This window comes from Martes martes (genome assembly GCF_963455335.1).
Source record: "Martes martes genome assembly, chromosome: 13".
NCBI classification, from domain to species: Eukaryota; Metazoa; Chordata; class Mammalia; order Carnivora; family Mustelidae; genus Martes; species Martes martes.
Window position 1 is genome coordinate 16,464,867 of NC_137901.1, and position 27,093 is coordinate 16,491,959.

Below are 27,093 nucleotides of genomic sequence, written 5' to 3' on the forward strand. Positions count from 1 at the left end.
ATTCACGTGGGAAAGGAATGTTGCAATGTTGGAGGACCCTTTCCCGCCCCGAAGAGGACGGGAGAGCTCGTGGACAGCACCACCTCCAGGCCCCGCCCCCTCCCGTGGGGCTCCGCCCACTGATGCCCCGGGTCCGCCTTGGGCTAGCGGAGTCCGGGGCGGGGCTCACCCTTGCCCTCGGGGTCTCTCGGCTCCGCCAATCAGCGAGCGCCCTGTTGGCCGTCCGCAGCTCCCGCGCCCCTCCTCCTCCCGCCGGCCTCCGCTTCCTAGAATCCAAGATGGCGGGATCCAGGCAAAGGGGTCCCCAGGCCAGAGTTCGGCCTCTTTTCTGCGCCCTACTGCTGTCGCTTAGTCGCTTCGCCGGGAGCGACGGCATGGGAGGCGACCCTGCGGCTACTGGTGCCGCGGGCACCGCAGCCGCGTCGCCACACCGCCGTTTCGAGTACAAATACAGCTTCAAGGGACCGCACCTGGTGCAGAGCGACGGGACAGTGCCCTTCTGGGCCCACGCGGGGAGTAAGCCGGGAAAGAGGGCGGGGGGGCCAGGGTCCCTTCCCGCCTTGGGTCTCCTCTTCTCTGTCCTCTCCCTGCTGCACACCACTGGCGCGGTGGACCCTTCTCAGCAGCCCCTCCTGCAGGTCGGCTCTGGTCCGCAGGGCTCTCCGCCTGCGCCCGACTCTTCCCCCGTTCTGCCCACCTCTCGTCCTCCTGTCCTCCTTTCTTTGATCTCGCCCGTTCTTTCCGTTCGGTCTCAAGGTGTTTTGTTACTTTCCTATACTTCAAGCATTCAAACTCTCTTCTAAGCATCACGTTTCACCCTAAACGCCACGTCTCAACGCGAACGTCCCGCAGCCCCACCCCCGGCCATCCCAACCTGAGACCTGTTCGCGGAGCTTCCCTACCTCCTTTCCCGCTGCTCCTAGGTCCTCCCCTGCTGTCTTGTCTCCGGTGCTAGCAATGCTTAATGCTCCAGGGTGTACCCCGATGACTCTAGAGATGGCATATGTTGGTTTTAAGGTAGTTTTTAAGTCTTCTTATGTCCGAGGACATTGTTACACTATTGGAGCTACTACACCTTGAATTTGCCTCTTTCAGTGACTTGGTGTGGTCTTTGATCTTTTCAGTTGTATTAACACGTTATGTAACAAGAGTCGCACTCATCCGTTTATTTAGAAGGGATATATTTTTTGGTATTGTTTCTGCACTTAATGCACGAAAACAACATTACATATACAGCCTCTTCAGAGTTGTAGTTGTTGTTTTTTTTTATTGAAAGTAATCTGTGCTCCATGTTTTATTCCCTTTGTGTGTTTGTCACTGTTAGTAGATAAGAGAGCCTTGCTAGCCATTGACATATGTGAAAGAAACCGTATCTGTACTTTCTAGTGCTGATGTGTCACTGCTGACTAAGGAATCAGCCCTCACACTTGGCATGCTGTAAGCTCTGTTCAGTGACCATCAGATGCATCCTTTGAAACAAGTGGCAAATGCCTTTTTATGGGGTGAGAAGTTCTGTCATTTTGAGTTCCATTCATTATGTGTAATTAAACAGTCACTTATAAAAGGTTTGTATACCTTGTTTTAGAATGTCAGGTGCCTGAAACAAAATATTCCATTTCCAGAAAGTAATTACTGAGTAGGAAACACACTCTAAGGAAGGACCGTTTCACTGAAGTTAATGTATAATTTGAAGGTAAAAATTTCAATTTGACTTAATGACCAAGTCATTAAGTATTCGAAGTAGAGTACAATTATTTTGTTTCTCAGCAGGCATTTTCTGTGTTCCCACTCATCAAGGAGATATTGCTGGGCTTTTTTTATCAAGGTAACATTGTTCCTAATACACAAAGATGCTGCAGGTGTACCAAACACAAGTTTTGGGAGGGTTTGGTTTTGGTTTTGGAATGATGCTGAAGTTTTCAGTAGTGGTGATGAATTTGCTCACACTTTTTTTCACTTCTGCATCTCTCCCTCGCCTGCTTTTTCTTCTGTCTTTCACACTTAACGCCACGTACATGAGCCAGTTAATAATGTTAACTACTCAAATTAGCTAACTTGACTTTCTCTACAGAGCCTATACCCAACTAAGCTTGTCTGCTGCAAAAATGTCAGGTAGTATCCCTGGGTGAATTAAAGTTGTAGGACTAGATTGAATTTGAAATAAAGGGATTCATGTTTTAGTCCTGACTTTTCTGGATACTGACTCTGGGAATCCCTGCTGTGAATACCCCTTGCTTTCATTATTGCTGTAACTTTTACAGTCTCACTGTTTTCTTAACTCCGTTGATCATTTTTTCCCTTCTCATTTTACCCTGAGATCCATTATTTACAGCAGTTTTTTTAAACAGAGAAATTTGAGATTCAGTTTAAACATGGCGCATTACATTCATCCCTAAATGAAGAGCAAATCGATGGTGTTTCTTTTCTTAACTCTAATGGCCTTTTGTACTGTTAGTACACATCCTGGGTTCATAAGGGCACAAAACTGATGACAGCAATTTGTAACCCTTTGTAGCTCTCAGAGCTCTTTCACCTTCATTTTCTGATTTGATCATTTGTAGGCAAGGCAGGTGTTCTCTGTCTTAGAGATGAAAAAACTGCTGCTCAGGAAAGTAAGGTTCTTGGAAGTTACATGACTGGTGTCAGTAGACTAGAACCCCTACCCAGTTCTTCTGAATCTGTGTCTGTTACTCTTCCCATGAGGCTTGCCCCAGTGTTTAAGTGCTTGGAAGTGTTGGTGACAGTGGCTGATCTTAATAAAGTACCTCAGCTTGTCTTTTGTCAGTTTTTCCTAGCTGTAAAGACCTGATACAGTTATTTCCCAGAATGGATGTCAGAACTCGTTAATATACTAATATAATAATCTGAGAGGATATGTTAGAATCGTTCGAACTTAGGCCTGATAGGTGCTGTAATAGTATCTAGTTCTATAACAGGACTAGCTAACATTTATTGAAATACTCCTGTACATTATATGCCCGTGAGGTTATTAGAGAAATGGAATAACTTGCCTATAATCAAACAGCTAGTGATGGTAGAGCTGCAATTCGAACCTAGCTTGGAGATGCAAACCACCATTTTGGGGATCACAGTTCTCTTTTGAGAATCTGCTAACACTAAAGAACTGTTTATTGACTTGAAATTCAGTTGACCCTCTCCCTAGAAGAATGTATATATGCACAAAAGTTTGCATATAACTTTTGGGATTTTTATGGAAGTGATTGAGCCCAGCCCCTTCATTTTACAGGTGAACATATGGTGAACCCAAGACAGTAAGAATTATTTGCTCAAAGTCACACAGCTGAACTGAGACTAGGAATAAGTCTCTTGATTCCTAGTGGTATGTTCTTTTCACACTGTTTGAGCTTTCTGACATTTGTAAACTGCTAAGATAGTTCATAGTTTAAAAAAAAATAATATGCAAGTTTTTTAGATACTTGAAAAAGAATATAATGGGAATCAAATAGTTGATTTGCTTTTTTAAGCCATAATTTCCTTCCTCCTGCCCCTTAAATTTTTAATGTATTGCAGCGTTAATTTTTCCCCCAGAAGTATTTCACTATTCAAAAGATGAGGGTGGGAAGGCTGTTAGAAAGCTCTAAAATTTTATTTTATTTTATTATTATTTTTTTTAATTTTATTCATTTATTTGACAGAGAGAGAGATCACAAGTAGGCAGAGAGCCAGGCAGAGAGAGAGGAGGAAGCAGGCTCCCCGCCGAGCGGAGAGCCGGATGTGGGGCTCCATCCCAGGACCCCGAGACCACGACCCGAGCCGAAGGCAGAGGCCTTAACCCACTGAGCCACCCAGGCGCTCCTATTTTATTATTATTTTAAAAATATTTTATTTTTTATTTCTTAAAAATATTTATTTATTTAATTGAGAGAGAGAGAGAGAGAGTAAGGGGTAAGGGGCAGAGGGAGAAGCAGTCTCTCTGCTGATAAGGGAGCCGGCCACAGGGCTCTCTCCTAGGACTCTGGGATCATGAGCTGAGCCGAAGGGAGACACTTAACCAACTGAGCCATCCAGGTGCCCCCAAAGCTCTAAAGTTTTAAAGTTGAAACTATCAATGTATAATTTTTTCCTAACAAAATTATTGTACAGGTTACCAAGTTAAAATTAGATCTTTCTAGGCATATGGAACAGTTTGGTGATGGTTCGTTGAGTTTTACCTAATTATAACTTAAAGCTTTTCTTCCCTGATTTTTGTTACAGATGCTATTCCAAGTTCAGATCAAATTCGAATAGCACCATCTTTAAAAAGCCAAAGAGGATCAGTGTGGACAAAGACGAAAGCAGCCTTTGAGAACTGGGAAGTTGAGGTGACATTTCGAGTGACTGGAAGAGGTCGAATTGGAGCTGATGGCCTGGTATAATCATTTCTTTACCTGTGTATCAGTGCATATATATATCGATGCATATGTATATCAGTGCATATGAGCATCAGTGCATATGTGTTGCATATACCACTAGCCTCTGAATGTCCCTTTTTATATATTTACAGGCAATTTGGTATACAGAAAATCAAGGCTTGGAGGGTCCTGTGTTTGGATCAGCTGATATGTGGAATGGTGTTGGAATATTTTTTGACTCTTTCGACAATGATGGAAAGGTATATTTGTTGTCAGAACTATTACCTACTTGAGCACATCTGCTAACAAAGTTAGGCTGTGAGAAATACAGCTTATTTAACACTTTTGTCTGGTTAGTAGTTTGAGAAATCTCCAAACTCTATTTTAAGTATGATGATTAGTCTTGTATATAACTGGGACTTTGGAAATTTTAAAGCTCTTTGTTCCTGATTTGTCATGCACCAACTTGAGGTCGAAATGGAGTTCTAACTCTGAGAACTTTGCAGTGACCTCCCTCCGCAGCACCCTGTATGTGTGTAGTAATTTTGATGCATAAGCCTGAGTCATTTAGAGGTAGGCAGTGAAACCAGCAGTGTGTAGGATTATAGTCTGTTTTCATGAAAATACCCTGTGCATTACTAATACTAGCTCACATATTAATACCTTTTTATATGTTAATCACTCCTTTTGAGCCCACCAGTTTCTCTGATGATGTATTTAGGAGAGCCTAAAACAGTTCAGAACAAAATATACTTGCGATTTAGTGACATTAACTTGTGCTGTGTTAGCCTTAGGATTGATGATCTTTGTTTCAGCTGGTAGTTTCTCTCTTGATTGTCATGGGTTATTATTAGGAATTTAAAAGAGAACTTTAATAACTTCTTAAATGCTGACGCATACTAGCCCTCCTGTTACTAAGCTCCCTTGGGTCTCACACTTGTCCCACATAGTCCTCAAATATGTGTTGTAGTTGATCATTCTCTCACACACACACACACGTCTTTATTGAGATGTTTAGAGACTGTTTTTGAATGATTATAATAGAGTTTACTTAATTTTTTCTAAATAAATAGAATCTTTTCTATTAATTACTTTAAAATTTTGAGTCCTAGAATTTTAGAGAAATAAGAGACTTTATAGCACTTCTAGAATGATCTAGAATTCTTTGACCTAAGGACTATAAAACGAAATACATTCTTTTTATTTTTAGAAAAATAATCCTGCTATAGTAATTATAGGCAACAACGGACAAATCCATTATGACCATCAAAAGTAAGTGTGTGCTTTTTATATTACTTGGTTGCAACAACTTTTTAGAACCCTTGTAAAAAGAGATTATTTCAAGTCTGAATATTTTTCAGATGAAATAAGGTTATTCTTTTTCTGAAGATGTATTTTGTAACTTGGTAGAAAGGTCTTTTTTAAATTTGGTCCTGAATGAAAGTTCATTCTATGGCCCACCTCAGATTTCAAACATAAAAAAGACATGTTTTATTGAACCGAAAACTATGTAATATTTCGAAAGATTTATAAAATGTTCCTGGTTCTTGGTGATGCCCTTAGTCATATTTCTTTCATCTTTCAAAAATAAAGTTGAAACCCTTGACCAAACTAATGGCTGAGCAATTTACACCACCTCAGACATCCTACATGTTGATTTATTTAAAGATTCCCAGTAGGCTACAAAATTTCTAAGTGTTTGGTATATTTATAATGTGTATGAATTAGGTATGTACATTTTTAATTTTTACATGTTTGTTGTGGGAGGAATTACCTTTGAGCCAATCAGGAACTGTAAGAAAAGTTACTCATCTGCATTTCCATTTACTGTTTCCCCCTAGTTTATCAAGACCTCCTGTGGAGCTATTTAAACCAGAGGTGCCAAGGCCACCTCCTCCTTAGTCTCCTTCCCTGGATTTGGGGTAGAATCTAGGCATATGCATTTTAAAAGCTCCAATGTAAAATAAATAAATAAATAAAAGCTCCAGTGTATTTTGATTCTGCCCTGACATAAAGGAGGATTTTGGCCTCATCTCAGGTAGAAGAGTAAAACTTTCTTCTTGCTGTCCGCACATTGGCTTCTGATGTTATCCATAGTTCTGACAGGAATCACAGGGAAAAACTTGTGCAGTAACTTTGTGTCTTCTGAGTAAGTAACTTCAAATATCCCAAGACTGTCATAACTTGATATTTTATCTTTCTGGACGCTGATCATTTTAAGTAGTGAATTTTTAAATACTGAGAAGCTTTCTGACGTTTTTTGTTTGTTTTCCCTTTCTTCATACTCTAGTGATGGTGCTAGTCAAGCTTTAGCAAGTTGCCAGAGGGACTTTCGTAATAAACCCTATCCTGTCCGGGCAAAGATTACGTATTACCAGAAAACACTGATGGTAAGTAACACGCACTTAAGAGATGCTCAAATGAACAACATTCTAGTGGGACTTTTCATTCTGAATCTTTGATAAAAATTAAAGGCATGTAAATTTGGGTATTGGTTTATGTACTCAGCATTACTGTGAGAGAACAGAAGTGTCTTCAGAGCTTGGCCTGAGTAGTCATGTGGCGTTAAAACTTGCCCATAGCTTTGCATTCAGTCAGTACATGTTTAAGCATCTTACTTGCTAGATGCCACACATTACGTACATATCCGAGCCATCCAGATACGGATCTGAGTAAGAGAAAGGTCATTTTCTCCAAAGAGCTTGTAGTCTAGTGGAGGGGAGACACTTGTGTAACATTACTGTGCTAGATGGGAGGTGTGTCACAGCACACGTACCATTAAGGAATCAAGGGGTTAGCATCTTGTAACTGCAGCTGGGAGCGGAGAAGGTCAGGAACAGTTTCTCAGAGCTGAGCTGCACCGGGAAGGGGAAGGGGAAATTTCTGAGATGGGGTGCACGTACCAGGCAGAGAAAACAAGCACAGGGACTGTGAAAGATTTGGGAAAGGCACGTGATTTGGAATGGCTGGGGATAGAGGAGACTGTGGGGAGTGGGATCGAAAGGTCCATGGTGGCAAGTCACGCAGGCCTTGGGTAGTTTATCCTGTAAGGAACTGCTGAAAGTTTTAAGCAGGAAAGTGAAATGATCCAATTTGTGGTTTGGGCAGATGACTTAGGCAGCAGTGTTCTTAAAATGGTATTTGTGAAAGGAGGCGCTACACTTAGTGGGCCACACCCCGTGCTCTGTCCTTTTAAGTGCAGTGTCTCACTTATTTTTTCCAACATCCCTATGAGGCAGGCATCCCCATCTTATACACAGGGAAATGGGATATGGAACATTTTAAGTCACTTATTGTTACTTAACATACCATATTGTTAAGTAACATACCACGTAAGTAACACAACTGTGATTTGAACCGAGTCCCTTCTTCCCTGCGAGACTCCACTTGCTGTCTGAGCCGGGGGAAAGGGAAGAAGAGAGGAGAGGTGATCAGGAGGGAGAGACTGTGCTAGGGGGTGGGAGGGTGTGTGCAGTGGGGGACTCAAAGATGGTTCCTGGATTTCTGGCCAGTTGTACAACTAAGCCAGGAAGCAGCACATCTGAGTTTGAGTGAGGAATGGGAGGGCAGAGGGTTGGTAATGAGTTTAGTTGTAGACGGATTGAATTCAGGGCAATATTTATGTAAAGTGGGTATATCCTGCAGCACCTGGGTGGCTCAGTCAGTTAAGCGTCTGCCTTTGTCTCAGGTCCTGATCCCAGGGTCCTAGAATCGAGCCCCTCAGCGGGGAGTCTGCCTCTCCTTCTCCTTCTCCTTTTGCTGCTTCCCCTGCTTGTGCTCTCTCACTCTGTCTCAAATAAATAAATAAATAGATAAGTAAAATCTTCAAAAAAATACATAAAGTGGGTATATCCAGCTAGCAGTTCTTCTAATATCATGGGAACTTTGCTTGCTAAAGGTACCATCAGTGCCATCATACTAATAAATAAAAAACATCTTGTTTAAATTTTTCTTTCTCCTGGGACGCCTGGGTGGCTCAGTTGGTTAGGCAGCTGCCTTCGGCTCAGGTCATGATCCCGGTGTCCTGGGATTGAGTCCCACATCGGGTTCCTTGCTCGGCAGGGAGCCTGCTTCTCCCTCTGCCTGCCACTCTGTCTGCTTGTGCTCACTCTCGCTCCTCTCTCTCTCTCTCTCTCTCTGACAAATAAATAAATAAATAAATCTTTAAAAAAAAAAAAAAAATTTTTTTCTTTCTCCTTTCTCAGTTCTTTGGAAGATTTTATACTGGCTCAGTCTTTTTTTTTTTTAAGATTTTACTTATTTATTTGACAGAGAGAGACACAGCGAGAGAGGGAACACAAGCAGTCACACCCCCTCCCCAACTGAATGAAGAGAAGCTCACTCCTTGCATGGCAGTCTATTTAATTTAATATAATTATATTTAATTCCCAATTAGCTGGGGTAAAAATTATAAATTCATCCTATTTGTTTGAGCTCTGACACTGGGGTTTTTGACCAAATCTGGTCCCTCTTCTGTATGAACCATTCAAAGGAAGTCATCATGGTTCCCTGAGTCTTCTACTTTAGAAAGATTTTCATGGAACGTTATCAAATATTTCTCTTTAAGCCTTTGACACATTGTAGGATAAAAACTTCAAAGTGAAATATCTCGTATAACGATGCTAAATAAGTGAGGTTATTCACGGACAGGGGATTACCCTTTATAATAGAGAAAACTGATCGCTTTTTGACGGTTGGTTAGTAGACCAAATATAAAGATCAGTTAGTCATAAATTGACTATTTGAAATTCATTTTACAATGCCTGTTGTAAAAGCTATAGCTGTAGTATGTCTTTTTTAGGTAATGATCAATAATGGCTTCACACCAGATAAAAATGACTATGAATTTTGCGCCAGAGCGGACAATCTGGCTCTCCCTTCCCAAGGGCATTTTGGAGTATCCGCTGCAACTGGAGGTCTTGCAGGTAAATCTTGCCATCTTTTAATGTTACAAGTTTGTGAATTGAGTTTCAGTGGGAACTGTCTACTGGGAGATTTGTAGACTTGTCTCCTCTCAGCCTTTTAAGACGAGCTGTACTGCAGAGCCAGTCTTTTGGTATCTTGGATCTGCTCATTTTCTGCTGATATTCTGTAGGTATACAGTTGGCTGGGGCTGTAGACAACTGATGGTTGATATTTAAAGTCAAGGCTGAAATAGATTAATTGCCAAGTGGTTTAGGATCCTGAAAGTTGTCACAGCACATTTAAGTGAAATTTGGTAGCCTAAGGAAATATTACTGGGGACTTAAGCTTAAACAAGACATATTTACCATTTTTGCCCCACATTTGGTAATAAATGAACTTCTCACATCAATACCATCTTGTGTTTAGAAAATATATATATATATATCATGTTGTGTTTACATGGTACCTGGTATAATTTTTTATTATTTTCAAATATGTAATTGTTCCTTACAACATCACAAGGCGGGAGAGAATGGATAGATGGTATTTACCCCATTTTTAGTTAAGTTTGCCAAATCTTATATTAAAGTACATTATAAATATTACATAGCCAGTAATGACCAAACCAAAGCAGGACTTGGTTTGGGTTTCTGACTCCTGAGTCCAGTGTTCTATCACACTGAACATCTTCTCCTGAGGTTAGGTAACTTACACACCTAGAGTGTTAGAGTTTTCTCTTTCATCTGGTTGCATATCTCAATCTTCGTCACAGTGGCAGAAAGCATAGAGATTGCCGGTTGGAATTAATTGCGCTTGCTTTGCAGACATGACTCTTCAGGATTGGTATTTTAGGTCAGCATTATGAGGTTTGATCTGCTAAGTGTGTTTCCAAATTAAGCAGCCTGAAATTAATTTGATTTTTAAAATATGATTTTAGATAAAGTAAAATTGTTAATATCTGCTATGTGAGGGAAACAGAGATGGATGTTGTATAGATAGAATGATCATACTATCTAACTGGAATGCTTGGAGAATTAAAGAAGCTGCTGTTAGGAATGCCAGGACAGCATGGATAAATCAGGACTGTCCCAGTAAGCCAGGACAAAGCAATGTCAAGTTTATAACAAGAAAGTAAGGCAAGTAGTGGTAAGTACTGTAAGAAAGGTTGAGAGGTCCAGAAATACATGAAGGACAGGATTTTGTCTCATTTGGCTGGGACACTGCCTATAAAGGAGATTTGTGGGAAAATACGGGAAGATCTTGGTGTCAGGTTTAGGGGCTTAGGCTTTCTTTTGATTCCTCATTTGTTTGTTTATTCCTTTATCCCTTATTTATTATTAAGCTTTATACCCTTATTTATTAATCATCTGTCATATATTAAACACTGTTAAATATTCTGGTTTAAGATAAAAGAAAGTGAATTTTAGTTTATTTCTGATGTAAATCTTTCTGGTGAATTTTCATCTCTAAGCTCACAGAGCTCCGTTGCCTTTACCAGATGAGAGCTGATTCTTGTTATTTTTCACAGATTATTTTTAAAGCACTAGATCTCTCTAAAGTAACTTCACAACTGTAAAAAATAATCTATTGTAGAACTTTTTCAGATTTTTTTTTTTTTAATTTGTAGATGACCATGATGTCCTTTCTTTTCTGACCTTCCAGTTGACTGAGCCTGGGAAGGAGCTGGTAAGTATACATATCTTCCCCCCCCCCCCCCCATAAAGTTTATTTCCAGTTTATTGGTTTCTCCCTGTAGCTGAAAATTTGGGAGGCCCAACTTAGATTTGGGTCTTGTTTCTGCCTGTTATTGCTGTTTAATCTTGTAAAAGTGGCCTAACCTCTGTACCGCTCTGTTTCTTCACTGGTAAAACTGAGACATTGGTACTGGCCACCTCATGGTGTCATGAGCATTAAATAAGACCGTGCACTCAATAAATGGTAGTGACTAGTGTTACTGTTTTGTTATAATTATTAGTAGCAAGAGTAAAATGGTTAATATTTTTATGTTAACCTTTCAACTAGTGGTTGAGTAGTTAAAATGAAGGAGGAAAAAAAGTATACTGAGGTTTAATATTTTCTTATCTTTTAAAATTTTTTTTAATGATCTATCCCTAAATTCCAAAAAAAGCCTACACCAGATAAAGAAATTTCAGAAAAAGAAAAAGAAAAGTATCAGGAGGAATTTGAGCACTTTCAACAAGAATTGGATAAAAAAAAGGAGGAATTCCAGAAGGGCCACCCTGACCTTCAGGGGCATCCTGGTGAGTTGGAGGAAGTTGTGCTCAGAGCCACACGGGGGTCACGGCACGCACATTCATCCCATCCTTGAGCTCTTGTTGGGCACATCCAGGCAGTTTCCAGAAGCAATCTATGGGCACATCTTCTGTCACAAGGCTTGGAGGTTGATGTTTCTGTCAGTAAGGGTGTGGCTTAGGAAAGCCTGTGGTGGGCGATACTGGGTTAAGTGGATGAACAGTGATCCCTCCAAGTGCAGGCTCTGTGAGAACAGGGATTCTGCTTTTCTGTTGACTGCCCTGACCCCCCAAACCTAAAAAAAAAAACAAAACCCCAATGTGACCTAGTAGTTGAGACTTTAAATATTTGTGGAATGAAATCATGTAAAGTGTATGTCTTTCCTTTGAGTGGCACACATTAGCTTATTAATACAGAGATAATCCTAGGAAAATAACAAAATCTTGTGAAAGTAGTATGAAATGATATCTAATTCTCCTCCCCTTACTGCTCAACAGAACTCTGGATTTGAAGATTTTGCAAATCTTAAAATAATTAGTCTAAGCCATTGTTGAACTTAAGTATGCTACAGGTCAAAAATAAAACATGAGAGTTCCAAGTAGAGTGGCTTTATGTTATCTGCTAAGTTTTATCTGGATTGTTCCCACCAGCACAGATGATCGAAGCTGTATTTAATAAAGCCATAGCTAGCTTTTGTATTCCCTATAGTGTGTGATTCTCTGAATGATCAATAATATAAATCAGACTTAAGATAAAAATGAAAAATGAATTTAATTCTCTTCTTGGATTTGTTTTAAGTATCACATACGATTCGTGAGTATATCCTGAAGCTTATTGTAATAAATGTTTGAATGAAATAATTTTCAGCACAGTTTTATAAGAAAAATCAGCTGTTCTCAACTCCATTATTAAATTTATTACCTAAGTGTCAGCTGTTCTCAGCTCCATTATTAAATTTATTACCTAAGTGAAAGGCACAGATTTTAAAAGTATAGTTTGATGAATTATGACAGACTTTTATACCCACTTAATTGTCACTCAGGTCAACACAGAATATTTTTACGACCCCAAGGTGTTCACTCATGCCTCTTCCAAGTCAGTCTCCCTCCGCAGAGACAACCACTATTCCTGATTCTAGTACCATAGATTAGTTTTGCCTTTTCATATAAATAGAATCATATAATATATTTGAAAGAAAATTATTTTTAGGTGAAAAACGTTCAGAACTAATTTATAATAGGTGTTCAGCCACCAGACATGGCAAAAAGCATATAGTAATTTTGTCATGATTGAATTGACTATCTGCATGTTTACTATTGAGGAGCTCGTACCACTGGAGTAGATCATATTGGTGATGTTCTAATTTTAGTATATATTGATACTTCAGTCACTTACAGTATTGCAAAAACTACGTGTCGGTGATTTTGATCATTTTAATTTGCAATTTCCATTTCAGCGGATGAAATATTTGAGAGTGTAGGAGACCGCGAGCTGAGACAAATCTTCGAAGGACAGAATCGTATCCATCTTGAAATCAAGCAGCTGAACCGACAGTTAGATATGATTCTTGATGAACAGAGAAGATACGTCTCTTCCTTGACAGAGGAGATCGCTAAAAGAGGAGCAGGAATCCCAGCCCAGCAGGGACAGGTGAGCTTTCCAGACAGGCATGTGTGCCTTAGGTAGCCTCTGATGGAGGAGGAGGAGGCACAGAGGAAAGAAAGGGTACTCTGCCTTGTGCTCCTACAGAACTGGGTTCTTCTGTTTTTCCTCCAGATCACCCAACAAGAGCTGGATACCGTTGTGAACACTCAGCATGAGATCCTGAGACAAGTAAATGAAATGAAGTAAGTCTGCAGAAGTCATGTCTGAGTGTTAGGTGATACATTTATCCAAAATTCATGACTTCTCTCTCCCTCTGTGCAAGCACATTATTATTGTAAGAATTCCACAAGAGGATAAGAATTACATTCTAGATTCAGTTTATAAATCAAGGAGTGGAAAGTACAGGAACTTTCAGAAACTGATGTTCAGAAACTGCCAATAGGCCTAAATGTTTGAGTTGTTCTAAATCAGAAGAGAAAAAATGCTTTAGCATCTTTTAAAAAATACATTTGTCATAGCTACTTGAGATAAGTAGTCATACATTTCTAAAATAAAAAGAGTATGTGTAGGGGCACCCGGGTGGCTCAGTGGGTTAAGCCTCTGCCTTCGGCTCAGCTCGTGATCTCGGGGTCCTGGGATTGAGCCCTGCGTCGGGCTCTCTGCTCAGTGGGGATCCTGCTTACCTCCTCTCTCTGCCTGCCTCTCTGCCTGCTTGTGATCTCTCTCTCTCTCTGTGTCAAAAAAAAAAAAGAAAGAAAGAAAGAAAAAAAAGAATATGTGTAGTAGTATCTGTGAAAAATCCTAGAAGGGTAAGCATGCATAGCATTGTAGAACTGTGATACAAGCATGCCTGATGTGGGAGCTTCTTTGTGATGGAATGGAACCATTTTCAAGGAAACATGCCATGTGTGACTACCTCTCTTCCATTCCATCTTGTACCCTAAGAGAGACTGGACAGAGTTGGAACAGAGAGGAGTTACTGTGTCCTTGGAACTTTGAATAAGTTGCTAAAAAGTATTCACTTACATAGATAATTAACAGCTTTCAATGCCTAGAGTAGAGAAACAGCCAAAGTGTTATATTTTATAAACTCACTTTTTAGAGCATTGCACCAACCAGTACAACCCTTGACAAACAAGAACGTCAAGGTGAGTTTTTTTAGCATTGGAAAATTAAACAGTATTGGGTTAAACAGAAGGTGATAATATCCACACCTAGAGATTAAAGGCAGCCCCACTTGTAACTGCAAATTTGGACTTCTTTTCACTTGTACTGTCTGACATTTTAAAAAATCTTTTAAGTTGTAAACTCATGATTCAAATATTTATGATCCTAAATGAATGAATTCTTTCAGAAAAAGGGGCACCTGGGTGGCTCAGTCAGTTAAGGGTCTGCCTTCGGCTCAGGTCATGATCCCAGGGTACTGGGATCGAGCCCCACGTCAGGCTCTCTGCTGAGTGGGGAGTCCGCTTCTCCCTTTCCCTCTACCTGCTGCTCCCCGTGCTTGTGCTGTCTTGCTCTCTCTGTCAAATAAATAAATAAAATCTTTAAAAAAAATTTTTTTTCATAAATGGATCATTTGACATTATTTTTTGAAATCTTTATTTTGATCTAATTTTAGACTTCAGACATTGCAAAAATAGTACAATTTCCATATATTCCTCACCATCTTCCCCTAATGTTCACAACTTACATAACCATAGCACAACTTGTCAGAGCCAGGAAATGAACAGCGGTACAGTACTATTGACTAAACTAATGATCTTACTCAAATTTCACCCATTTTCCACGCATGCCCTTTTTTCTGTTCCAGGGTCGTGTCCAGCAACGCGCATTGCATCTAGTTCTGTCTCTTCAGACTTCTGCAGTCTGAAGTGGTTCATCTCCTCTTGTCTTTCATGACCGTGACAGTTTCTGTCGGTTCTTTGGTCCGCTGTCTCCTGATTCGGGGTCTTGCTGGTGCTGACTCATGATTGGTTGGAAGTTCTGTGTTCTTGACAAGAATACAACACTGTGTCATGTTCACGATGTCAGTATGGCTTACTGCTGTTGACACTGGCTGGGGTCACTTGGTCCTTTCTGCTTTCTGTACTTTAAAGTTACTATCTTTCCCTTACTGCTTAAATACATTTTGGAAAAGGTACTTTGGGACTATGTAAATAATGTAAATATCCTGTTTCAGTTTAAATTTTTGCTTGCTAATGTAGCATCCATTGATGTTTTGTCTGAAACAAGAACGAGGTGTTTCCCAAATGCTAATTTTTTTTTTCTGTTTTTATCATTCCTTCCCATGCGTTCATTGGAATTCTGTAAGGACTGGGTCTCTTCTGCCCCATTTATTTATTTTAATCAATTATTTATGTCGTACGGGCTCAGGGGTATGTATTCTGTGGGTTGCAGTCCCATATTGTCATTATTTACTGCGCAGATGGTTCTGCTGTGCTGAGTAAGAACTCCTCCACGTTGGCTTCTGTGTTCTTCCAAAAAGCTCCCATCTTTTTTTAAAGCATTTCTTAACTTTCTGGTGCTACACCGTGTTTCAGGCTCATTTTGTGTTTTCTCTGCCCCAGCTCTAGAGTCAACCACTTCTCTGGTAAGCCCTCGATCCTTTTATTAAAGAAAAGTATTTAGAAACCCAAGATCTGGACAGTAGGTGTGTTCACTATCCCTGCGGTGCCAGTGCTCCTAGGCCCTCTCAGTGGACAGAGCTAGGGAATATGTGAATGTCTACTCACCCACTCAGACGCGCATATCTTTATTTTTGTGCCCATCACTCTTACTTGTATTAAAAAGACCCTGAGATTATCCAGACACTTTGGATTCTGGTTGGACTAGACTAGGCTGAACATTATAGGTTGATTTTCACCTTCTTCTTTCCTTCTTTGAAAATTCTTTCTCCAGGAGGGAGAAACCTATTTTTTATTCTCTAAGATGTATTTACTTCTTTATTTTATTTTTTTAAGATTTTATTTATTTATTTGACAGAGAGAGCACAAGCAGGGGGAGCGGCAGGCAGAGGCAGAGGGAGAAGCAGGCTCCCCGCTGAGCAGGGAGCCCAGTGTGGGACTCAGTCCCAGGTCTCTGGGATCATACCTGAGCCAAAGGCAGACGCTTAACTGACTGAGCCACCCAAGCGCCCCTGTTTACTTACTTTAGTGTGCACATAATATACCCATAAAGTGGCTTCGAATTGTTAACTCATATCCTGGGGAGAAACACACTCACTGATGGACTTCCATAATGGTCCTTTTGCATCTAACCTTACAGTTTGTGACGCAGACGCTGTTTTCCAGGCAGGTGCTTAGTTCAGTTCTCTCCCCACTCTGTTCAGTACGGTTATGATCTGCATTTGTAGTACAGCTCGGTTCTTTGTTAGCATTTGTATTTTTCCTACATCCTGGCCGCTTTTAATTGTGTATATTTGGGATATATGAAGGTTTTGTGAACGCGATGGTTCTGAGGAGTTCTGAGTCGAAATATATGTGTTCACTAAAGTGTCTGTCACTCCCTCCTCAACACTACCACCCCATTCCCATCTCCCTCGTTTCTAGCCTGTTCCCACCCGCCCCCCACTAACCTATCCCATTCATTTCTGGTTTGTTCTTCCTGTACTTTGTCTGCACATGTGTATTTTCTTAGATCCCCTTCTTTCTTACATGAATGTTACTCTATTCCAGATACTCCTTTGTTCTTTGCTATTTTCACATACCAGTGGTACCAGAACGTCTGAAGAGTCAGGGAGTGGTTAGTAAGCCCTAGCCATCTGGCTGTATAATGCGTGAAAGCACTTACTTAGAGTAGTCAGCAGTCCTCCTAAACTCCCACTTGCTAACTGAGAATGAAAGTCATGCGCACTGTACATGAAGGTGGAAACTGAGCACCGATGTCTAAATTTGTCTTCTAGAGCTTTTTTCCTTCCTCATTAGGCTTCAGGAAAAAACTGTAGAGAAAGGAAATAATTTGTCTTTGTGGAGTGGTTGGTTTGTGTCTGTGGATTTTCATATTCTTAGAGAATCGTAGAGTTGGTTTTTTTTTTAACCAGAAGCATGTAGTACAACCCCCTTCAGTTTACAGAGAGAGAAAAAAAGGCCCTGACTGGTAAAAGGTCCCAGAATAAAAACAGTCAGAAGTAGTTTCGTTATCTCCTCACTTTCAGCTGCAGTTTGTAGCAGACCAGAAAGAAGGTCTTACCAGTTTTTATTTTCATTTTAGACGTTTTCAAACATACAAAGAAGTTGAGCATAAAAGCCATCCCTCATACCCCATCCCTCAGTTGCAACAGTTATTAATAACTGGATGTTGTCGGCCTGCACTGTTCATGATGAAGTACCCCCATTAGCCCCTCCAAAATTTTAGTGGTGGTCGTGGTCATAGCCGGAATTCCTCATTTCCAGAGAGAGTAATGGTGGTACTCTCACTCTAAACTTCCATCTCTGTTGTTTGTTTGTTTGTTTGTTTTAAGATTTTATTTATTTATTTGAGAGAGAGAAAGCACAAACAGGGTAATAGGCAGAGGGAAAAGCAGGCTCCCCACTGAGCAGGGAGCCTGATGTGGGGCTCTATCCCAAGACTCTGGGACCATGACCTGAGCAGGAAGCAGACGCTTAACTGACTGAGCCACCCAGGTGCCCCTTAAGCTGTAGTTTTATAAATTATTTTCCAGAGGCACCATCCTGGAGTTCCAGGAACGAGTCCCTCATCTGCTCAGTTGGGGGAGTCTGCTTCTCCCTCTGCCCCTCCCCCCAACTTGTGCTCGCTCGCTGTCTCTCTCTCTTGCTATCTCTGTCTCTCACATAAATAAATAAAATCTTTTTAAAAAATCTTTTTTTTAAGGATTTTATTTATTTATTTGACAGAGATCACAAGTAGGCAGAGTAGCAGGCAGAGAGGGGGGTGGGGAAGCAGGCTCCTTGCTGAGCAGAGAGTCTGATGCGGGGCTTGATCCCAGGACCCTGACATCATGATCTGAGCCGAAGGCAGAGGCTTAACCCACTGAGCCACCCAGGCTTCCCTAAATAAATAAAATATTTTAAAAAATTATTTTCCAATCCTGAATATGATTCAGTATTTCGAAATACTGATTTTTTTTTTGAAATAACCTAACATTGGGCTTTGAAGTATATCTGACCTTTTGAAAAATGCGACTAAAAAAATCATTTTTCTAGAAACTCCCTTGTCTAAAGGGATTTTCTGTTTCAGGAATTCCATGAGTGAAACAGTCAGACTGGTCAGCGGCATCCAGCATCCCGGATCTGCTGGGGGCGTTTATGAGTCAACCCAGCACTTCAACGACATCAAAGAGCACCTGCACATCGTGAAGCGGGACATAGACAACTTAGTGCAGCGAAACATGGTAAGCTCTTGACCTCTGCTGCTGCTGTCATCATCAGTCTCCCTTAGTTAGAAACGAATGAACACATGTTTACTGAAAAATACTCTAACTTTTTACTTAATACTAATGTTCATTTTTCATATTCAAGGTAGAATTATTCCATGTGATCCTGACATCTTTATATTCCTTGGTTCCATACCCTACTGAATAGAATTTTTTTAAGGATTTTATTTATTTGAGAGAGTGAGTGAGTGAGTGAGGGGAGGAGGGGCAGAGGAAGAAGAAGAAGTCGATTCCCCGCTGAGCAGGGAGCCCAATGTGGGGCTCGATCCCAGGACTGTGGAATCATGACCTGAGCCGAAGAGGGCAGATGCCTAAGCCCAACCGACTGAGCCACCCGGGCGCCCCTCCATACCCTGTTGAGTAGAATCTTTAAAAAATACCTGCTGTTCCTGTCATTGCAGCTGTCAATCCCAGACTTTTGTTTTCTAGGTTTTTTTCTGTAAATTTTCTTTTTTTAAAAATGCCTCTTGTTATCAGTAGTGATGTCTTTAAACAGCTTTAGAAAGGTGAACGTCTCTTGACCCTTCACTGAGACAGGTGCTGGGTAGCTCCCACTTCTCTCTCTGGGCTGTGAGGAAGCGCAGGTCTGACACTGGCTGGCTGGTAGCCTCTTTCTTTAAGCAAGATTCTTCTTTTTTCCAGCAACTCTTCCTCTCTTACTTGGTTCACTTTTTTAAAGTTTTTTTGGTTTGGGTTTTGGTTTATCAGCCCTTCCCTCCCCCCCCCCCCCGCAAGTAAAAGCCCCATCTACATTTTTAGAGATTGGCCATAAATATTAAAGATAGATGACATGTTTTCAGAGTTTAATATGCATAAGAGACAATATTAGACAAGAGACCTTTGGTACATGTAAGTTTTTCAGTTTTAAGTTTTTCTTAACTTACTTACTGGTTTCTAAAATCCTTACAAAATTCACAAATGCTTGTAGCATTTGCCTCTTCCCCTTCCAGTCCAGTCTCCTTGAAATGGGCAACACTAAAAATTTGATGTGGAACAACCCAATCAAAAATGCTAGCGAGGGCACCTGGGTGGCTCAGTTGGTTAAGCATCTTCCTTCGGCTCAGGTCCTGATCTCAGGGTCCTGGGATTGAGCCTCGCATCGAGTTCCCTACTCAGCGAGGAGCCTGCTTCTCCCTTTCTCCCTCTGCCTGCCTCCCCCTGCTTGCGCTCTGTCAAATAAATAAAAATCTTAAAAAAAAAAAAAGTGCTAGGGAAATGAACAGAATGTTCATGAGAAAAGCTTGTACCATGCATGAAAAGATGCTAAGCAGCTTAAATAATAAGAGAAATGAAAAATAAAACTCTCCTGTCATACCACACCTGTTTGACAAAAAGCCAAAGTTTGACAACACACTCCATTGCCAAAGCTTGAGGAGAACTTAGTAAGCACATTGCTAGAGGGAGTACAAGATGGCCTGACCCTTAGGAAGGAGAATTTAGTAATGTATAGCAAAAATACACATTCGTTTGCCTATTTAACCTAGCATTTTTCACAGATACACTGGCAAAAAAAAAAAACCTGCAGGCACCTGTGTGGTTCAGTTGGTTAAGCATCCAACTCTTGATTTCGGCTCACGTCATGATCTCGGGGTCGTGGGATCGAGCCCCTAATTGGGCTCCGTGCTCAGCAGGGAGTCTGCTTGGGATTCTCTCCCTCTGTTCCTCTCCTGACTCTCAAGTATGGACTCTCTCTGTCCCTCTCAAATAAATACATCTTTAAAAAACAACATACAGGGGTGCCTGGGTGGCTCAGCGGGTTAAGCCTCTGCCTTCGGCTCGGGTCATAATCTCGGGGTCCTGGGATCAAGCCCCACATCGGACTCTCTGCTCAGCAGGGAGCCTGTTTCCCCCTCTCTCTTTGCCTGCCTCTCTGCATACTTGTGATCTCTCTCTCTGTTAAATAAAGAAATAAAAATCTTTAAAAAAAAAAAAACATACACACTGGTACACTCAAGGCCGTTCTTGCAGGACTGTATGGAATAGCTCTAAGACTGGGGACAGATTGAGGAAGTGGGAAATAAGTTAACAAGATGGTAATTATGAAGCCAGCCATTTGCATAATTACACTCAATGTAAATTTCCTATATATTTGCATCTAGATTAAAGCTCAGATGATTCAAAGAAGGCTAACTTTTATACTTGTGCTTTTTATTTCTACCTTATTATGGAGCAGTTTGGGGGGGACTGTAGTTTCTTGGTCCACTGTTTCTTGCTTTTCTTAATATAAGCAGAAACTGTGATGAAATCTTCCCCTTTTTTACAGGTAGTAGCAGACTATACACATTTATCTTCTCCCTGCTTTCTTTCACTAACCAATGTGGTCGTAGTGGGGTATAGATACTCCTTATTCCTCTTACAGTTGCGTAAACCCCATTATGTGACTGTATCATAGTTTTATTATTTCGCATGAGAAGTCAGTCTTTTGTTTCTCTGTACTCTTTTTTCTCTGCTTTTAAGATACTCTCTCTGATACTGATTTTAAACAGTTTGATAATTACATGCTTTGCTTTTGTTTTCTTTTTCCTCTGCTTGGGGTTTAGTATCTTGGTTCTGTGAGTTTATAGTTGTCGTTAAATTTGGGAAATCTTTAGCCAGCCTGAGCACAGCCTGCCACAGGGCTTGATCCCACAACCCTGAGATCATGACCTGAGCCAAAACCAAGAGTCCCACGCTCAACTGACTGAACCACCCAGGCGCCCTTTCTAATTTCCATTTCAGTTTCTTCTCTGACCCATGGATTTGAAGTTGTCTGTCTTTGGCCTTCCCACTGCCCCCCACCGCCCAAAAAAATGCTGAGCCCATCACTTCTTGCCATCTTGTTCATTGCCTTTGCCTTCAGACGGGTGTTGTTTTAGATTGGATTTGTTTCTAGCTCTGCTAGTTGTCTTCTGCTAGGTGGCTGGTCCGTATTACCCAGTGTACCTTCCTGGAAGCCCTAATACCTGATATATTATGTGGAGCTTTCTAGCTTTAAAAGTTTTTTAAAAATATCTATTATACTTTAGGAAAGAAAGTTAATGTGGTGTTAACTAACTTTCCTGAGGTCCTTAACTACTAAGTGGGAAGAACTTGGGTCTTTAACATGTAGTCTTGTTTCCTTTATATTTTTGGATACTGCCTTTCTTACCCATATTTCTATGTATATCTTGGATATTCCTATTTTTCAAATAGGAGTTAAGAGTTTTCTTAATGACCATTACCTGTCATCCAGAGCATCGTGGTCTGTTCCCTGAGCTCTGTTTGAGGCCCATTTCCCCCAGCTGTGCTCCGCGGAGCAGGGCGCAGGCTGGTTCTGGGGCAGGCACACACGCAGTGCGGAGCGCTATCCCGCAGGTGCAAACATGCCGGGAACAACTGACCCGACAAGCCGTTCTGTCTGGACACCATGATTGATTCTTTGCCCCGATATTTAATTGTCCCCTTAAAATAGAAAGAATACCCATGGAAATAGGAAAATAAACTTTTTTTTAAGATTTTATTTATTGACAGCGAGCACAAGCAGGGGGAGCAGTAGGCAGAGGGAGAGGGAGAAACAGGCTCCCCAGTGAGCAGGGAGCCCAATGCGGGGCTCCATCCCTAGGACCCTGGGATCATGACCTGAGCGGAAGGCAGATGTTTAACTGACTGAGCCATCCAGGCACTCCGAAAGAAACATTTTTCAAAATACTGATTGGTAATGTTGACTGCTAGGAGGTTGGGTAGGATGGGGGCTAAGAAAAAGCCGTTGTATTTGTCAGGCAGTTCCTTGAGAATAAAGGGGATACTATTAATAATTAATGATCAGTGTAGTACAGCAGGGATAAACTGGGTGTGTCCAGGGAATTTGTGGTCTGTGACCATCAAGAAAACAAAAAATCGTCATCACTGTGCTGAAGATTTGAGCCACACAGCAGTGTGTCTGTGACCATCAAGAACACAAAAAATCGTCATCACTGTGCTGAAGATTTTTTTTTTTTTTTTTTTTAAAGATTTTATTTATTTATTTGACAGACAGAGATCACAAGTAGGCAGAGAGGCAGGCAGAGAGAGAGGAGGAAGCAGACTCCCCGCTGAGCAGAGAGCCCGATGCGGGGCTCGATCCCAGGACCCTGGGATCACGACCCGAGCCGAAGGCAGAGGCCTCAACCCACTGAGCCACCCAGGCGCCCCTGTGCTGAAGATTTTGAGCCAGACAGCAGTGTGTTAGTGACTGGGCCATGAAGGCAGAGGCCTTCCTGGATCAGCTACTCTTCCAGAAAGCTCAGTGGTAGGGGCGCCTGGCGGGCTCAGCACAACATGCGGTTCTTTATCTCAGGGTCATGAGTTTGAGTCCCATGGTGGACACAGATATTACTAAAAATGTAAACAAGTAAGCTTTATTTTAAGAAAAAAGTGGTAAAAGTTAAGGGGATGGAAGATACTTATGGGACGAATAAATAAAAATCTTGAGTTTATGTAGTTAACCATGAATTTTATGAAGGTTTCACATTTATCTCTTTTTCTAAAATACCACTTTGACTAATTGTAATAGTTTTTTGCCTTATAGCCATCAAATGAAAGACCAAAATGCCCAGAGCTGCCACCATTTCCATCATGTTTATCTACGATGCACTTCGTTATATTTGTAGTGGTACAAACGGTGTTATTCATTGGTTACATCATGTATAGGTAAGTCTCTGAAGTTTGACTCAGCATCTTTCTGTATTTGTTTAATTTTAAATACTTCAAGTAACCTACATGTGTAACAATTTCCACTACTTGTAAAATTCAGTTTAACACAAAGCAAGTAGTATTTCTAGTCTATTTCGGTCACGTGGGAGTGCATCTGTAGGAAGTATGCTTATCTTAATGGGATGTATACTTTAGAAGGCAATGTATATTTCAACTCTAAGCAATCCTGATTCTTACTGAAGTAAAATGTATAGAACTTTCAGGGTTTTTTTTTTCTTCTTTTTCCTTAGGACTCAGCAAGAAGCAGCTGCCAAAAAATTCTTTTGACCACCTTTTTCATATGTGTACATCATGTATGTATATACAAAATGTCTTTTTGAGGGAATTTAAGTATTTAAATTGCTTCATAGTCTAAATTATTAAATTTTGTATAAAACGACTGTTTAAACATTGATTTGCAGTAAGAATAAACCTTAAAACAAAGACAACCACATGTAAATTTGTGCATAGTACATAAGTCTATTTAAATTTCAGTGAATTTCTGGCCAGTAGAATACAGCCGCTGAACAGAATATTGATCAAAAAAGATGGTAAATAATAGAAGCTAGGGGCAGCCCCAAGATGTGAAATGTACCCCTAAGTCTCCAGTGTTGGAGGTTTCTTTATTTAACATAAATACACTTGCCTTCCTAACCCCCAAACTGTGTGGTCTAACTTAGAGCTCCCCATCACGTTTATTTTACAACCAGAGTCTTTTTTTAGAGGTCAGAGTTTCCTACTCTGAGACTCAGTCCAGCAGTCCTTCTATCCAATACAGTTCCCTTTGAAATCAAAGAATATTTTGTCTGAGAGCTTTAGGATCTAAGTAACAGGCTTCAGAATGTTGACGTCTCTTTCCCTCTGATTATCAGTGATACATTTCACTTTTAAAGAAAATTTGGGGGGAAAATTAATAGCTGCTCTTGGCCTGAAAAACCATTTAGGTGAAAACGTTCCTCTGATCATGGTTTTTATGGTTTTGCCTGGTAATGTGCTCAGCTCACGCCCGCTCACATTCATGAACGTCTCCGTGCCAATAGCATCAGTTCAACAGTATGAAAATCATTTTGGGATTTAAGTTTGTAACTTAAGGAGTGTCTCCCATTTTGTATAGTGTGTCACGCAGCCCAGATCGCACGTCCTGGGGAGAGTTTAAGTTCACCAAAAAAATCCACCACTGAGTCTTGGTTACATCACTTCATATAATCTGGTGTCGCTCAAATCGAGGAGACTGGAGTAGAAGCAGTGTAGACGTTTGAAGACCAAATTTGAAAAACAGAATTAACACTTCTTTCTTCTTTTTTTTTTGATGCCAGAACTAAGGATATTGTGAAGCACTTGTTAGGAAGCTTAACCTTGAAATGTCAGACTGCAAGGGGTCGCTGTAGTATTTGTGCATAGTGGTCCTCAGTGTTACAGAATCAGTCTGGAAAGGACATTTGAACATGCAGACTTCATGTTGTTTCACAGCTGATGTAGACCCGTGTTGTTGCGGACTCAAGATACTTTTATCTCTCTTAGCTAAGTTGTTCTCTTTCACTTGTCATAGAACCCGAAGTAAGAAGTTACATGGTTGTATAAAACAGTACCATTTCATTCTTCTAAACCTTCATAAATTTGTTCTCAAACGTCATTTACAGACTGGGCTAACCGCCTAAAATCTGTACAGAGACTCTGAGGAACTCTGCATTGTAGCAGTACCTACGTCGTACTATGTACGCAGACAGCCCTAGCATTGCTTTTCGTGTTAGCGTTGATCCCGGAATGCTGAGTAAGAATATTCTAATGACTGCTCGCTCTGCTTCAGTCACTTCAACAGAGAAAATGCTTCTCTGGTGTTTCTCTCCTTTGTGGTATTCACATTTTGAAATTCATGTTCCAGAGACGCCATCACAGAATTTGCTCTTAATCTGTGGAAAAAAAACAAAAACAAAAACAACCTTCAGAAGAATATTTAAGTTGTGGGCTGTGAAAGTTGGGAAATCCTCTTGATAAAAGGCTGCAGAATACCCAGTGTTATGAAATCCATTGTCATGTGTGCCTTAAACGGACTAAGGGGACACCTGACGCATGAATGCGGTGGACGTTGTTCAGGCTACGGTTGGAGAGGAATTGTGCTGACCGTTATTAATTCAAGCGGAGAGAGCTATTATGAAAATGCATGAATCTTTTTCTTTTTTACCTAGTAATTTACTTTACTTGAAGATCACTCATAAAGCAGTTCGCATAGGCTGTTCATCATATTATTTGAGATTCGGTTTATTTTCCTCAAAATCATTCGCTTTAAGTAGCTCATTTCTGAAGAAAAAATGTTTGCTCTGTGGAAAAATCAATCACTGCCAGGATTCTTTCATTTCTGTACTATTTTGTATAATTAAATTTGTTACCTTCTCTCACACCAGCAAGTATTTTACAGGTGCCTTGGACTAAAACAAAATTGATTTTTAAATTTTAGTGTTAAGTCATCGTGCCTGCGATGCCACTTTTAAAAGAAATCCAATGACATCATGGCTAATACTTATTTTTAATGTACCTGTTTGTGTTCTAATTGTTTGAATGTTTTATTCAGCTTAAAACTTTACTAAGAAGCCACGAACCATCAACAATGTTTTGTTCTGTATTAAAGGGACATCGGTGTTTCTCAGAGTGTGGTCCGTGGACCGTGTGGGTCATGCTGTGCTTGTGAAGCATAAGGATTCCAGGCCTCCATTCTAAAGCACCTGAATCAAAATTCAGGGGCAGGGTTTTCAGAATATCACTCAGCAAGCACGTCAGGTGGTTCTGAGCACACTAGTGTCTGAGAACCACTAACATGGGGAGTGGAAAAAAAGTATTGTGTTCTGTTGGTTTAAAGCTGAGCAGAGAGCATAATATATCATTTTCATTGTCGGTGACGTTAGCACATGTGCACGGATCCTTTTCTTCTTGCAGTGTTCTTCCTACTAAAATTCTTGGTTTCTTAACAGCCACAAACTAAACCCAGATTGTCGCCTGTAGCTCTTGGTACTTTGGTTGATGGCCTTTAAACTTACAGAATCATCGTCAGACCATGACTAAGCCATGAAAACTCCCATCTCAAAGTCTGCCTGCTAAAGCTTTTTGCTTTCTTGCTTGCGATTTCTGTGACATTTTATCTCAGACAATTGTACTTTTTTGATAACTTAGGGAAAACAAATTACTTGAATAAGGGATCGCCTGACCCAATGAGTTGCAGAGATACAATCTTTGTAAAGAACTTAAATAACAGTTGTGAATATTAAGATGTGATTATCTTTTCCGGTTCATGTGCTTATTGCAGGGAGATCGTGAATAAACAATTATATGGGGGATTTTTTATTTATAAGATCTAATGTGAAATCACCACTTGCAACTTTTTAGATCTGTATGTTGCCTATTTAATATATTTCTTTTAAAGTTTAAAAGGGTTTTCTATCCACTGTTAACTTCAATTGGATAACATTTTGTCAAGTGTTTTTTTTTTTTTTCTGATTGTTATTTGATGCTAGCTGGAATTCAAGAAATGACATTGACCTTATTCAAATAAAGAAATATTTTAGTAAATTTACTTTTTCCTTCCTGGATCTCGGGTAGTAAGTATTCACTTGTTTTCCAAGTAGACCCAGGTTGTGATCCTGTCTGGTCTGTCATTTGCTACGTGCTGTGCCCTGGGCGGCCTCCCACGCGCGGCGGCAACGGGTGGAAGCGGAGGGGGAGGAGGAGCAGCAGGCGCGACAGGGGCCACGGCTTACCCTGGCGGCTCATGACAGACGCCCACTGACGAAGATGGTGCATTCGATGGTTTCACCTCTCATAAACCCAATACTGGCCAAAGTGTGGTTCCGCTGGAATTCGTCATCATTGCTCATGGCAGTTTTAAAAAGTTCTTTAATCTTC

At 40.6% G+C, this 27,093-nt stretch overlaps 1 protein-coding gene across 4 annotated transcripts; it reads left to right on the forward strand.

The window, feature by feature from the left end:
- Window positions 1-8: 8 nt before the first annotated feature.
- LMAN1 (lectin, mannose binding 1) lies at window positions 9-27,093 on the forward strand. Of its 4 annotated transcripts, none has more exons than XM_080820921.1 (14): window positions 9-516; window positions 4,216-4,370; window positions 4,505-4,612; window positions 5,563-5,624; window positions 6,643-6,742; window positions 9,154-9,277; window positions 10,885-10,943; window positions 11,386-11,518; window positions 12,967-13,160; window positions 13,287-13,357; window positions 18,315-18,468; window positions 23,036-23,157; window positions 23,451-23,513; window positions 26,817-27,093. In XM_080820921.1, the coding sequence occupies exons 1-13, from the start codon at window positions 18-20 to the stop codon at window positions 23,485-23,487; spliced, it is 1,818 nt and encodes a 605-aa protein (XP_080677047.1). In that variant the 5' UTR covers window positions 9-17; the 3' UTR covers window positions 23,488-23,513; window positions 26,817-27,093. The 4 variants fall into 4 exon arrangements, with proteins under 4 accessions (XP_080677047.1, XP_080677045.1, XP_080677046.1 ...); XM_080820919.1 differs by lacking the exon at window positions 26,817-27,093 and adding an exon at window positions 24,516-26,764; XM_080820920.1 differs by lacking the exon at window positions 26,817-27,093 and adding an exon at window positions 25,082-25,213.

Coding starts and splice junctions, on each gene's coding strand:
- LMAN1 (XM_080820921.1), top strand. CDS start 18: ATGTTGCAATGTTGGAGGACCCTTTCCCGCCCCGAAGAGGACGGGAGA. Junction 10,944..11,385: donor CTGAGCCTGGGAAGGAGCTG/GTAAGTATACAT, acceptor TTCCAAAAAAAG/CCTACACCAGATAAAGAAAT. Junction 13,358..18,314: donor AGACAAGTAAATGAAATGAA/GTAAGTCTGCAG, acceptor TTTCTGTTTCAG/GAATTCCATGAGTGAAACAG.